The sequence below is a fragment of the Myiozetetes cayanensis genome, unplaced genomic scaffold (assembly GCF_022539395.1).
Source record: "Myiozetetes cayanensis isolate MyiCay16 unplaced genomic scaffold, myiCay2020 scf4, whole genome shotgun sequence".
In the NCBI taxonomy this organism is placed as follows: domain Eukaryota; kingdom Metazoa; phylum Chordata; class Aves; order Passeriformes; family Tyrannidae; genus Myiozetetes; species Myiozetetes cayanensis.
The window spans coordinates 497,588-512,444 of NW_026087631.1; the positions used below are offsets into that span (position 1 = coordinate 497,588).

Consider the following 14,857-nt stretch of genomic DNA (forward strand, 5'->3'; position numbering starts at 1 on the left):
CACACACACTAGACGGCTGGAGATTAGAGAAGTAGGAAAGTGGATGTTACATGTTCCTGTGTCTGCATTCCAATAGCACAAGTGTCCTCAAAGGTAAAGCAAACTGACATTCAAAGCTTGATGTAGATACTGCAGACATTATGGTAAGAGTGTTCTTTGTATCACAGGAACAATGTAGGTTAAAGGCAAGTGGTGAGAGTTTGCACCAAGTATTTGTAAAGAGCTGTCATTTAGTTTTCTAACTTTCTCAAATTCCAATAATCTTGAGATGTATATCCTAATTTTAATGTGTTCCTAAGAAAATATTTTAGAGATATTTCCCCTTCTACATGTTTAAAAGGGATTTTCTAGAAGTACAATAGCTGTTTTACCCATTTACTATCTGACTACTTTTTTCCTAGATAGGAAAAGATAAGCAATTTGTGGAGTACTGGAAAAACTTTTGTTTGTTTGTTTGTTTGAAATATGTAACTGCTATCTGTAATAGTGAATTTTGGTGCTACTTTTGACTCCAGAAGCATAATTTCCTAACTGACAATCATTTTGGCTCTGTTATTTCAATAAGTACATAACAAAATGCGCATACAAATCTGTGTGCATTAAGAAGGAAAGACTTCTACTTCAAAAGGAATGGAACAAGTCTGTTAGAAATGAGTTTCACGTTCCCAGCTTAAGTGTGTACTTTAGTTCTTGCACATACATGTTGGCTATGTGTCTCATCTGACAGTGTGTGAGCAGCCAAAGATAGCCCCCTGTTACACACTGTGTGCAAAGCAGCACCTGCCTCTAATTCAGGAGTCTAGAGAAAAAGTTTTGAAAAATTACTGTCAGAGATTTGGCCTCTGGACAGGTCAGGTTGCTGTTCAGAGCTTTAGGACTCATTGGAAACCTTTTATTTGCTGAAGAGACCATCTGTTGAGAATATCTTATATATCTTAAGAATATCTGCATGGGTGAGTTTGAATGATTGGAACATCAGGACTCTTTGGCCTTTCACACCCACAATTTCTTTCCTTCAGGGCTTAGTTTTTCCTTTATATGTATTTGTGCCACAGTTATGGTGTCAAGATTTCCCTTAACTGCACTTCAACTGGGAGGGGGAACTTGCTGCTTCTTCCAGTCCAGTGATGCAAATATCTGAGTGATGTGCGTGTGATTCTCATCAGAATAATACTCTTTTGCTGTGGAAGTGTAACCAAGTGTATACTTGTTGAAAACAAGTCATTAACTTCTTTTTCTGTGAGAGCCATTGGGAACTTGTCCAGCTTCCTGGGAAGGACTGGTGGGGTGGTTGTTTTTTTGTTAACTAGGAGAGGTTTTGCATCTTCCTTACCGCATCCAGCTAGCCTGTTCTGGCCTGCTTTAGAAACTTGGACCAGACTTGCTAGAGGCATTTTTAAGCCACACAGACCTCGTCAGATTTGATGTAATTTCAGGGGTGAACCTTTGTCCATTCCTAATGGATGAATGGATTTCTTTCCTTTTCAACTAAAATCAAAGAAATGGATATCAAGCCTTATAATTTGTTCCTAGTAAATCCAACAGATGGTAGGAAGACCAAGGTTAAAAAGAAAGAAGTTGCAAAAAAAAAAAAAAAAAAGGTCTTGCAATTTAATTACCATTCCAATTAACTTATTTTTCACTGAGACACCTTCTTGAATTATTGTTTTAGGAACAACATTGCTATGTTGTGCAATTAACAACATTCACAACATTCCCCCAACTCAGAAAGGACATGGACCTGTTCAAGTGAGTCCAGAGGAGGGTCACCAAGATTTAGAGGGATAAAGCACTTCCCCTGTGAGGAAAGGCTGAGAGAATTGGGATTGTTCAGCCTGGAAAAGAGAAGCTTTTGGCATGGCCTGGTTGGTGCCTTCCAGTACCTGAAAAGAGCTACAAGAAAGATCTAGAGGGACTTTCTACAAGGCCATGTAAGGACGGGTCAAGGGGAAATGGCTTCAGACTGAAAGAGAATAGGTTTATGTTAGATATTAGGCACAACCTCCTTCCTGTGAGGGTGGTGAGGCACTGGAATGGGATTCCTAGAGAAGTTGTAGATTCCTGTGAGTCTTTAAGGCCAGGTTGGATGGGGCTCTGAGAAACCTGGTCTAGTCAAAGGTGTTCCTGCCCCTGGCAAAGGGGTTGGAACTGTGTGATCTTAAGCGTCCTTCCCAATACAAGCCATTTTATGATTTTGTGAACACTGCACATCCTAGATGGTGTTAGAAATGTAGGTTTGGTTGGCATCAGTAGAGGTAGAGCAGAGTTTCTGAAGTTCAACATGCACTGAAAATAGAGAATCTGTGTTTAAAGAAATACATGGAGTGAAACTTTTCCCCAAACTAATAGGTCCTGGACATGTTCCAGAGAGCATTCAGTCTGATAAAACTACTCTTAAGGTATATGGGAACTTTGCACTGCTCTGAATTGGAGATAGAACTGGTTTATAAGGGCAAACAAAATAAAAGGAATCATTTAGGTTGTTCTCTGGAAAGGAAGTTGCTGGCTGTACTCAGAGTTTAAAATTAAACTCTACTGCAGCACATAAACTAATTTTTGGCCTTGTAAGAAGCTGTACTCATATTCTATGACCAAAATTTAACTCCTATATATTTTTCTCCCTGAAATGATTTGTAATCCTTCTATAAAGGAGAGTATTGTCCAAAATTGTAGCATTTGTGGTTTTTAAGTGATTGGAAAAAGCAGAAAATACAATCTTTAATTTTATTATATATTTACCTACTGTAGACTTAAAATGTACACTGTTCTGTGAGCCTCTTTATAAGGCATGCAGTTACTTTTGTCTTCCTTAACCAAATGGCTGAAATGTTCCAGCAGTATGCCTGTAGTGTTATGTACTTGATCTGTTTCTGCAGTTTTTCTCTGTAGCATGTACACATGCCACAGTTAGGGGTCATTTACTTAATACTGACTGAAGTAATGCCCTCAAAGTTGTGGCTGTTCTTCTCATCAGGGACTTTATAATAAAAAATTAATAGTATTCTGCAGCTTCTGTGTTCACACTTTCCCCTCATCTCTCTCTCCTTCCCTTCCTTGTCTGAATCAGAATTGGTTTTGGTCAAGATTTGGAGAGCCACTGTTTTTTCTTACTTTGTTCTGTGTTACTTGGTTCCTCAGTTTAGTTCCTTAATTTCTTACATTGTTTCTTACAATGCCATCTGATTGAAATGGATTAACTTGCTTGGCTGGGTAACTACTATATTTTTATAAGGAGATGGTTATTGAGTATGAGTGCATATCATCTATTATGGTCTCAGTTCCAGACGTTCAACTGGCTGCAGGAAAAACGTGGGTGTTACAGCATTGCCAACGGAAGGGTAGGGCGGGTGGGGAAGCTCTCTGGAATGCTGATGAATAATATTTGACTCTTGGAAGTGCCTTAAGGCCATGCACTCCCCTCCCATGCTTTAAAACTAAGTTTTAAAGACCTGTGGTCTTGAAGGTATTACCACTGTGCTTTATTTCCTTTCTAACTGACTGGAAGAGAGAAGAGAGTTGAAATGCAGATTATGGACACTGTGGGTTAGTGCAGGAGTACTCTGCAGATGGTTGTCTTGGTTTGTGCCCTTGCCACTCCATCTATGACACGGTGCACTAATAACCTCTTGCACGTTAGTTGGAGGACTTAATTCTGCTACTTTTATTTCCTAGATGTAGTTAGTTTCAGAAATGTTATAGCTTTTGGGAAGTTAAGGTCTGTAATGTCTGTAAGCATAGCAGAAACTGCCTTACAGTAGAACATGGAACTGCAGTAACTTGCAGTTCAGTGTGTTTTCTGTAGCAGAGTGATAATTCATAACAGTTTTCCTCCAATTTCTTTTTATAGTATTTGAGTCCAAAGCAGAGTAGATACAGATTGGATTGTTCCCCCCATGTTGTGAAAAGCAGATATTCACTTCTTCTCACTTTTGTGGTTGTGGTAAAATAAGTTCTTCTTCCTCTGCATTTGCAGAAATGATCAGCCGTTATCAAGAGATGGCATCTTCTTAGGTTGTTGTAAGTTTTAACAAGCACGTGTGTTTTACTCTACATTACTCTTGTTACTTTTAGTAACATACTGATAGTGATTTGTTGTCTTTAGTAAATGTTTCTGCTTTATTTATTTCTGTCTTTGATCACTGAGCTGATAAATACTTGTTGCCTGTATTCACACCTGCTCATCTCTCTATGATGAATGTTTCTATTGAAATAAATCAGTCCTGTAGTTTGAAAGTAACTCTGGTTTAAGTTACTTCTTACAGGTAATAGCTGTTTGGCAGTTGAATACAATACAACTGCTTGGTGGAATTTTAGTTTGATTCTCTGCCAACTAACAATAAATTACGACTTAATTCCTAAAAACGCTTGAGTTATAAACTATTAGTCATGACCTAGCATGCATATACTAATAATTAGCTTACAGGCTAATTATTAGTAGGCTACCTGAAGGGAGCCTACAAGAAAGCTGGAGAGGGACTTGTTACATGAGCATGTAGTGACAGGACAAGGGGGAACGCTTTTAAACTGGAGGAGGATAGATTGAGATCACATATTAAGAAAAAATGCTTCCCTGTGAGGATAGTGAGGCACTGGAGCAGTTTTCTAGAGAAGCGGTGGATGCCCCATCACTTGGCCTGCTCAAGGCCAGGCTGGATGGGGCTCTGAGCAACCTGATATAGTGAAAGGTGTCCCTGTCCACAGCCGGGGGTTTTAACAAAATGATCTTTAAGGTCCCTTCCAATCCAGACCATTCTTTGGTTCCCTTATTTGGATGGCCATGCAATGCATGTTGTAACAGGTCAATAATGTATTCTGTCACTCATTTTGTGCAGCCCACACATCATCTTCCTGTCCCAGAGTGTTCTGTCAGGAGGGAGCCATCTCTGTGGAACGCGTCTGTGCCATGAAATTGCTCATGCTTGGTTTGGACTGGCCATTGGCGCTCGTGATTGGACTGAGGAGTGGATAAGTGAAGGGTTTGCCACTTTTTTAGAAGATATATTTTGGGCCAGGGCACAACAGGTAAGGTGATGATACATGGTTCCAAAACTGAATTAATGTGGAAATCAAAATTATATACATGGCATGGAACACAAATCTTTACAGTGGTAGAGGTCAGTGCTAATGAGAATGGAAATGTCTGTTTGTCAATTATTACCTTTCTATGAATGTACTACTAAGCTATTAAAATTCAGCTATCAAACAATGGCTCTGCATTTTTTTCCATTTATATTGTGTACCTGAAACTGGAATAATCAGCAGAGTCTTACTGCATATTGTAATATTCCAGGTACTTAATGAAAGTTTCAAATGGATGCCCAAGAAGTTTACCTCAAAGCAAAATGGAAGATGATTTTAAATAGGGAACTTACCCTTTTTTTTTTTTTTGCTTATGTTCCCAGCAAGGGTTACTCTCATGTCAGAGTCTTAGAAATCACTGACTGCCTTAAGGTGAAAAACTCATAAGTTGTCTCTCAGCTTGTAAAGTGTTTTTCTGATGCAATTCTTACTTTTGTAGTACCTCTACTACTTCAAGCATTTTGTGTGTCAGTCATTTCTGCCTGAGCCTGTGCCAGGTTCTACCCCTGAAGTCTGCAGACCTCATCTGTGGAAGAGCAGGCTGAACTGGGAGCTGACATAATGCACTCTTCCAAACCTCCATTTTATTAAGTATCAGCCATACTTATAGCACCAAACAAAACAGAACTCCTTGACACTTACCATATTTCTGGAACAAGAAAGAGAGGTTGTCCAAATATGTGACCTTTCCATTTTGGTTCCACAACTCATTTATGCCCTTACACTGAGCATCACTACAGTGCTGTGAGCTGTTCATATCAATTCTTTCCTTTTGTGAGTCACTTGAAAGAATTTTGATTGTGGTAGACACCCTCCTTGTAGCTAAATGGAAAGGAGTAAGCAACAAAACAGTGTGATTAGTTCCCTTGTTAATATACAAGGGATACCTTTTAAACATTACTGAGTAATTTTGAAGCTATTCAGTCATACAATTTTAGAATTATGAATACGTTCTATAGTGCATGACAGTCATTTCAGTTGTGACTGAACGTAATTCAGGGTAATATTAGCTGCTTTTGCTTTCCTCCATCTCACATCTATTCTTGTAATAGAGAAACATAAATAAGTATTTATTTGTCAGCTGACAACTGGCATTTATTTCATAAGTATGAATCTCTGCCAATATTACATAAATGGGGGAAATACCACAGGGAGCTTTCACAAATGTAGTAGGAATAGTAGGACAGAGGAATGAAGTCAGGACCCAATGCAGCTCTTAGCTTTCAAGCTGGGTAAAGATGCAATAAAATCTGCTACGCCAGGTATACTGTTTATAGGCAGTTCATCTATTGCCAGTCACTAAAGGGAAAATGACATGCTCATCTCTCTCCTCAGTCAGAACTATTTAACAGTCTATTGATTTGATGTGCACAGTGAGGCTTTTGTTTTTCTTCATGCTGCTATTAACTCTCATAGCAACAACTGTTATTTTTTGGCTCTTTTTTTTTTCCCCTTTTTTTTTATCATTGACGTTGGTACATTTCATACATCTTCTAAATATTAAAGAGAAACAAGTTTTTTGTTCTGAAAGTTGTTATTGTCTGTTGGGCAACAGCATTCAGTGATCTGTGTTTATTTGTTTACTGAGCAGCTCCCACATGATGAAGTAAAAGGGCAACAGGAGCTGAAAGCTTTGCTTCGCTGGTGCCGCCTCAGGGACGAGGTACAAAACTCTGAAGAAGAGCTACAAGTTTTAAGGTAACAATATGACAGCATAGCCTTGCATGTGCTCTCTCTCCTGTTTTCCACATTTTCTCCCTTCAAAAGATATACATCCAAATCAACTGATTAGATCCACTGCATTTCCTTATTTCCTTCTAATGAAAAAATAAAATGCAAATTAAATTGACTAGGTTATTCGTCCTGACTGTAATGCAATTGCTTCTCCCTTTGTTTTAGAAAGCTTTCAGAAACCATGGGATTTAGTTTGATATGAAATCTCTCTAAACAGTTTACAAGAGCCACTATTTAGGGGGAAAAAAAGCCATTTCCTGAACGAAGTTCTCTGTTAGAAGCTGTAACAGATTCGTTTTCTGTGGCTGAACACAAGCACATACAGCAGCGTGGTATCTAACTGCCAAGCTGAATGAAGCTTTAAAAAACAAGGAAAAAGCACAATGAACTATATCAATCTACTTTCTCTTTAGAAAGTACGAATAATGATATTGAAAATACATTCTGGTCTTTAGGTACCAGATGCTAAGCTCAGGGCTACTTTTTAGGTAGCTAAAGACATTCTTGCTTTCTCAGTGATTGATAATCTGGGCTGTTCTGCTTCGTGTCTTGGAAAGTTGCCATCGTCTTTGATCTTGAGTGTCTGCCTAACTCAAGATCCACAGAGTCTGTCCTGCTTGTCTCCCCACAGTCTTTGACCAAGAAAAACAACATAACTAGTCCTAGTTCAGGTTGGTCCAACACTGACCAAATCATGGAATTACAGGAGCAAATTTCAGGAGATTACGGAGACCATTTTCCTACTCTGAAATACAGGCCATACACACAGACCATCCTAAGTGGGTTTTTACTGACATGTTCTTAGAAAGCTCCAACAAAAAAGTTTTCATAGGAGAGCCAAGCTGTCTTAGTGTCTCAATAAGACAGGTAAGCTTAGTGTTAACAGTTAAAAATTGCTTTCTAACGCACAGCTGAAATACCGTTCTTTTCAAACTGTGTAGATTTCTTCTTTTCTTTCACCAAGTGGAAGAACAAATTGATACCCATCTTCTACATAATCAGCTTCTAAATGTTTTTAAAAGACTGTTTCCATTTCATTCATTTAAGGTCTTCCCTTTTTTTTTTTTTTTTTGTGCTTACCCAGTAGGACTTAAAAGCCTTTTGGGCACTAGGGACTGTTCACCAACATAGAAATTCTTCTCCATGTAATCTGAAAGCATATCATATCACCAACTTTGTAACTGTAGCCTTTCATTGATCTGGTTTACTTTATGTTTATTGATGAATTGTGTATCCTATGTGTAGGCAGAGTCAGTGAATTTGTAACTATGCAATTTGATGATGTGTAAATACAAAAGCAAGGTCTATCACTAGCTGTCACAGAGCTGCTGCATAGCTACTGCTTGACAGATGCTGAGGTTTTGATTTGGTTTATATAATTTTTTTTTTTAATATTCGTTCTTGTGATATGAGGCTTATCTGGATGCATGTTTTCCATTTTCAACAGTATGGAATCACATTTGTTATCTTTTGTGTTAACTATGTAGCTGTTATTTTTAATAAAATGTTATGTTGTGTAAAGGTTTAAAATAATTTTTCTAAGAGTCAAAATCCTCTGTAGATTGAAACTCAGGAACAATTGATTTCTTCTGAAATTGGAACTTAAGCTTTCTATTGAATTCCACAGTTAGTAGGCATAAGTCTCTGAGGAAAAATCCTGCTTACCTTATGCATAGTGGTATTCTCAATGCTAATGCAAAAGAGTGGGAAATTTGAAAAAATGTGGCTCTAATAAACACTTGAGGAGAGGCACATGATGCCAGCTTGTGATTCTGGCCATCTCTTCTTCTTTAATGTCTCTAATTTCTTGTATTTAAGGACTTTATACTGGTTTCAGTCACATATAAACACTATCTACTATTTTTGTAGTGTGGACTTGGCTAGGTTCTCTCTTTGCATATTTACTTGGGTTTTTTTTTCTTTTCTTTATCCTTCTGAAAGTATATCTTATGCTTTTCAAAACTGGTATATAAGAGAGAAACTTTCAGTCCTTGCCCTGAAGGGACAGGACTGAAGCCGAGCTGGGTTTTGAGCCTGTACCGAGGCTTGGGCTGGTTCAAACTTGTGTTCTTATACCGGATATTAACAGTAAATGATAACTGTTTGTTACTTCTTACCAGTCATGTCAGGAAAAAAAAGTCAGCCAACCCACTCTTCCTGAGCATAAGCTTATTCTTAATGGCTTTTTTGTTCCCTGTTGGACAATCATATGATTTTCTGTGCTTTCTTCTGACAACTGGAAAATTCTGCCCAAGACTTGTCAGCTGATCCTATTAGCTTTTGATCCAGCAAAGCAATACTTGTTTAGACTAGGTGAAAGCCACTCAGCAAACTGATTACCAGTCTGATGTTTCTTCCTATTATGGAATTTGGTATTATGTTGTAGTAGCATGTCATAAACTACCTGTGACAAAAGAGGTCAGAAAGGAATAAGTGAGTGTCTTTTTAACAGGCAGCAACTCTGAAAGGCAGCACCAGCAAATCTTAGTAGGGAAAAAGTTTATGGCACGGTAGTACTCATATGGGATAAAACTTTCCAACAGAATCATGTATCTTCTCACACATTTTGAAGCAAATCTGGAGGGATAAAAACACCGTGAAATATGTCCTGGCACTCGTTCTGCTGGCAAGCATGAACACCAGCACTCTCGTTCAGCCTCTCATGTTAGGAAAGCAAAGCAGACTAGAGAAGTCCCATTGTACTCTGTGGAATAAAGCTGGTGCTGACATTTATTTCACATCCTGGCCCTTACAACTGAACTTCAACTTGTGATTATTCATTAAGGCTAGCCAATGTTGATATCTGACTCTAAATTGGGTTCTGTGTTCTGCCTGTGTCAAGTCCATTTCTATCCTGAAGCAATGCTGTCTTACTGCTCTGTAGGTGTTTGAAGAGTCTTATTCTGTCTGGTAGGACATCTGCCTTTCAGAAGGTCTCTCATAATCTTTGCATAGGTTTTCATGACTACTTGGTGCAACAGAGCACTTAATTACCAACGACATTCTACTTTGTATGATATATTCCCCTGCCCAGCAAACAAAGCAGCATCTTCCACTTCCTTCAGAAAATTGCCGGTGTCTAAGATGTGCCAGATAACGGATGCTTTGAAACCACTTGCCTTTAGCACTATGCCTAGCTTTGTCTATTAGGTTAAATGCCAGCTTTTGTACGTCAGTGTAACAAACTTCCAGTCTCTGTACCTTCAGTGTCCTGTGACATTACTTTAAAGTACTTGCTGAAGAACTGACAGCAGAGAACAGGGTAACTTTCTGAATAGTTACACTCTTTTACAGACATTATCAAGAGTATATATACAGCCTTTGCAGAAGGATGAATATATGTTTTCTGTATGGGATTCTTCAGTACCATCATCCACATGCAATACTCATTTCTAGTCAAATCCTAGAATATATACAGGCACAAAGTAAGACAGAGAAAGAAGTATAGCCTAATTTAGAATAAGTGTGATTATGGAAGATATTTCATTTTAGTGTAGACCTGTCGCTTGTGCTCAGACTCCATTTTTAAAAGTCAGTAGACTGGGCTATTTATTGTGAGTGAAATAAAGCAGTTTTGGCTTTTTATGTATGCAGAAAACAATGAAAAGCCACATATGCAATGCCAGCAGGCCTTCCTTCCAGGAGACTGATCCAGAAGGGAAGAAGCTGGATTTCTGCTCTCCTACAGTGGGTCTGCAATGTTTACATAGTCTAAAAGAACTGGAAACTGATAGAATAAGAAATCAGTTATTGGTCTCCTTTCAATGTTGAGAGAAGATTTTGCTGGAAAGGTGTTCATGAACTATATCATGGAAGAGGACTGTTAGGAAGACAGTGTAAAACTGCATGTGCCTCTTTTTTTGCTATTTGATTTTGAACACTTATATTTTTGCAAAATTTTACTCTTGTGTGGTGGATTTCATGTGCACAGGCCCTAATTATAGCACCTAAAGTATGTTGCCTTAAGAGAACTTGGAGAAAAAGACTCCAGGCCAATTTAGTGCATAAGATAAGAGAGCAGGTCCTTTAATCAGCCTACAGGCCAGGGGAATACTGAGACAGGGGTTCTATGGTTTATGATAAGGTCTATCCAATCCTAGATCTGTCCACCCCTGGTTCTGCTCTGTTCTGCCCCCAACACACCCTTGGGAATTGGGTTTGGAGTCTTTGGGACCCCTTCTTCCTGATCTTCATCTTCTTCACAGCACATACAGTCCTTAGAGCTCCTCCAAAGTTCTGGGCTGGAAGGTCACTGTGTCTGTGTGATATCTTCTGGTCCAGCCTTAGGGGGTTTTTCTACAATTCTACTTTGAAAAGAAGACTAAACACAGTAATGGAATGTAGAGGGATTGATATGTGTCTCATTTTAAATGAGATACAGGTGTTTTGCTGAGGATGAGCTATGAGAAAGACCCAAACTCCTCCCTCTAAGCAATTGTAAACCTGAAATTAAGAGGCTCTGATTGAGGGGGGGAAAAAATTGTGGAAAAAGGAAAAATAACAGCTCTTTATTAAAAGATATATGTGGATTGGCAGAAACAACGAAAGAAAAGTAAAACAACCAAACAATACTTACCACAAATAATCCCCTTCAAAACAAACCAATAAACAAGCAAAGAAAAAAGTAAACAGTTCAGTTTGTGCCCTTTGCTGCAATTCTAACCACAGTCAACAGGGGGCACTGTTGGATCACTGGTTGTTGCCACGTGGGGGTAACACCCTCTGGGGTGTGTTGAAGAAACCGAAAATGGGTATCCCTCCCCCCACACACACTGGGAAAGGGGAGAGAGAGGAGGGAGAGAAACAACAAAAAAAAAGTCCTCCCCAATGGGAAAAAAACCTCACTCTGTTCTGCTGGCCTAACAGTGCAGTGTAGTTTTCCTTCTCCCTTTGATGTGCACAAGACCCACTGCTAAGAACAAAACAAACGGGAACGGGGAAGGGGAAAAAAACCTCCCAAAACAGTTCCTCTCTGATGAAAATCCAATCAGGATCCACAGCTGGCAACTCCAAACTCTCCTCTGGCCTTGTTCCAGCTTCAGCAGCCAGCCAGAACTCCTCCCCGCACCCCCCCATTTCCCAGGGGATGAGATTCTGAGGGCCATTAACTAAAAGGCAGCTTCTCTTGTGCCGCTTAACTGCCCACTTAACAGTCCTCCACCATGTGGGCAGGGGGAAGGGAAAAAATTCCTGCTTAGTTTTTAAGAACCAGCAAAACCATAACAGTATGGAATGGGGTAATAGGGCTGGGTATGTGTAAACATTATGCTACAGGGTAAGGGATATAATACAGCTACATTAAGATCTACAAAAGTTAAAAAATCCAGAAACCTCTGATGCATCAAGGGTGAAAACGAAAACCCAAACAACTTAGCACTCTGGACAAAACTGGAATAAGGAACTGTTACACAGATATAAAAAAGGAAGAATGTTTTCCTCCAAGGAGACATAGATATGAAAGAATTTGATCACAAGGATTAGCTCCTGTAAAGTGCATGACTGATAAGGTTTGGAGAATCCTGCACTGCTATGGCTATATTTTCCCTATTCTGTATAAAGAAAGGGAAAAATGTCTGGTGTCCAAGACTGGCCACTTCAAAATCCACATTTAGAATTGGAGAGGTTGTTTCAGTCACAGGGTTAAACTCCTAAAACAGACAGCTGTTCTTAGACTACTGTTAACTGGGATATTTTCTGAAGGGAAGAAAAAAGCTAGAGAGCTCTTCAGTACTATACCAGCAAAGGCACTTCTTACAAATTAAGAAAAAATGTTTATATGGCTTTTCTTTAGTTTTACTCTGTACTCTTAAGAACCTGGAGTCCTCCACACTTTACTGCTGCAGATTTGTGGCATACCAGATGCTGCATTACATTTTAAAATCAGGCTGTAAAGAATCAAGTTTGTTCTAGACGTTGTTGTCTGTAAATCCCACACCTGTGTGAAAGGCTTCCTCTTTTAAAACTTCAGCTCCTTTTCTTCCAACCCCAAATGGCAAAATGAAAAACAGAACACTTTCTTCATCAGTGTATTGCATGCAGATGAAAGAGGTTATTCTTGCAAGTACAGTCATGTAAGGTATTAGGCCACTGATCAGGTACATAAAGAGAAATGTCTAGTTGAACATAATGACTTCACTATTGTCCCCTTCCTCTTCCCTTCCCCTTAAAATGGCTTGTTTGTTTCTCTTTGTTCATAATTTGTCTGCACTGGAGAATGACATGGAACCTGATGTCATGCTGGCTGTGAAAAGAGTACAGCACCCTGGTGATGGATTTCGTAGTAGGAAATTCATTTGTTTGACTAAGTCAGATTATATATTCAGTCTAAAGAAGAAGACTGAACTGGTCACAGGTGTCTGAAGTTCCTATGCCATTTTGATGCTTTCAGCTATTAGAATGTGTAATGTGTCAGTTCATTCTCTACTTACTTATCCAAAACTTAATTAGTGTGTTTCTGTTTTAGGCCCAACAAGGAGAGCACAGGAGAATTGAGTGAATCTGGAGCATCTGTTGTCAAATATGGTCTTAAAGCAGAAAAAATCTTCATGCAGGTTCACTATTTGAAGGTGAGTGTTGTCAGTTGATTTTTATTGAAATTGCTTTACAAATGCGATAAAGATTTCTGTCTCGTGGACATCAGCAAATTCACAGTTTCCTATTTGTTTCTGCCTTAATGTGTTACAGGGTTACTTTCTGTTGCGGTCTCTGGCAAGGACGGTAGGAGAGGCCTCGTACCTTGCGTCTTTGAGAAAATTCGTCCGTAAGTTCCACGGGCAGCTCGTCCTTTCTCAGGTACTGTGCTTGGCGTTGTGCTTCGCCTTCTGAAAAAAAAAAAAAAAGACTCAGACTTTTGGATTGACTACGTAAATCTTCACTTCTGGTTGTGGTGTACAGAGAGAGGCAGTTGTCATTTGGCAATACAGGTGAAATTACTACCTGCTAGATAGAGGGCAGAACATTTTTTCCACAGTTATACATAAATCAGACACTTTGTTACTATCTTGTTCGTATAGGTAATATAAACAATGGGTGATTATTTTTAACTTGCTGCATTGAACATGGATGCTCACATTAAAGATAGGGTAATTTTATCATACTGGAATTGTCTCCCATAATCTTTTAGCTAATGGGTTTTCCTTGTGGTCAGTCAGTCTTTTCCCTGATTATTCTCTGTTTCTCCAAGAGAAGAAATCGTATTTCTGACTTGATTTTCTTCCTCTCTGCATGCTGCTTCATTCAGTGCTTGTAATTTTGGTGTCCTTCTTATGGGGACAAATCCGAATGGGTAGAAATTTACCTCGCCCTAGGCCTTTCTGCAAAATTCCTGTAACTGTTGGCTCTAGTTTTGTTTTGTTTTGATTTAGGAAATATGAACCCAATTTCTAGGAATCCTGTCAGTGGTGATGAATCCAGCTAGTGCCATAGCAAGTAATGCTGTGACAACGACCATTCCTGGGGGTGTCTGAACCCCGACCCTGAACTCATCATGGTTAAAAACAATCCTGGAACAAAACCTATGGCACAACAAATATTTAGCATTGCTAGAAGAGCAGTGTGATAAGAGGCAAAGGAAGAGAAAGGGGAAGGGGTATGAGTGAATTTCTGAAACCAGTTTCTTTGCTGATCTGTCTTTTATGGAGTTTTGGTTTAATTCTTTGAGGATATTGTGGATGATGATAAATGTCTCCTTGCAACACAGAGTAAAGGCCTCTGATTTTGCAGGACTGGAGTCTAACACTTGCTGTTTCTTCCAGCCACAGTGATTCCTTGCCTGTGTGCTTGCTGTTTTGAATGTCACTAAGGGAGACACGTATGCCCATGTATCTTACAAATAGCTCACAGGCCTGTGGATTCTTTCATATGTCGTGTCACCCAAAAGTTGGGCATGGTAGCTCCAACACAGCAGCTTTGCCCTGTGGAGGATATTTAGGGTGCTAGGGGAGTGAACACTAAAGCAGCTCTTTCCTGTGCTGTGTTATTGGCACCCTGAGCAGTTAAGTTTGGCACAGTGTGGGAAATGCCAGTGACTGTATGAGTCTTGTCT

General features: G+C 39.2%; 1 protein-coding gene across 10 annotated transcripts in view; it reads left to right on the top strand.

Moving 5' to 3' along the window:
* Positions 1 to 14,857, top strand: part of AOPEP (aminopeptidase O (putative)) — a 178,852-nt gene that overhangs the window by 61,354 nt on the left and 102,641 nt on the right. For all 10 annotated transcript variants that reach the window (XR_007630555.1, XR_007630556.1, XM_050329447.1 and 7 more), the window contains 4 exons: positions 4,833 to 5,022; positions 6,671 to 6,777; positions 13,277 to 13,379; positions 13,498 to 13,605. Coding sequence is in view for 8 of the 10 variants with exons in the window: in XM_050329447.1 (XP_050185404.1) it covers positions 4,833 to 5,022; positions 6,671 to 6,777; positions 13,277 to 13,379; positions 13,498 to 13,605 (508 nt within the window). In the remaining 2 variants the exon portion in view is untranslated. The remainder of the gene's footprint in view (positions 1 to 4,832; positions 5,023 to 6,670; positions 6,778 to 13,276; positions 13,380 to 13,497; positions 13,606 to 14,857) is intronic.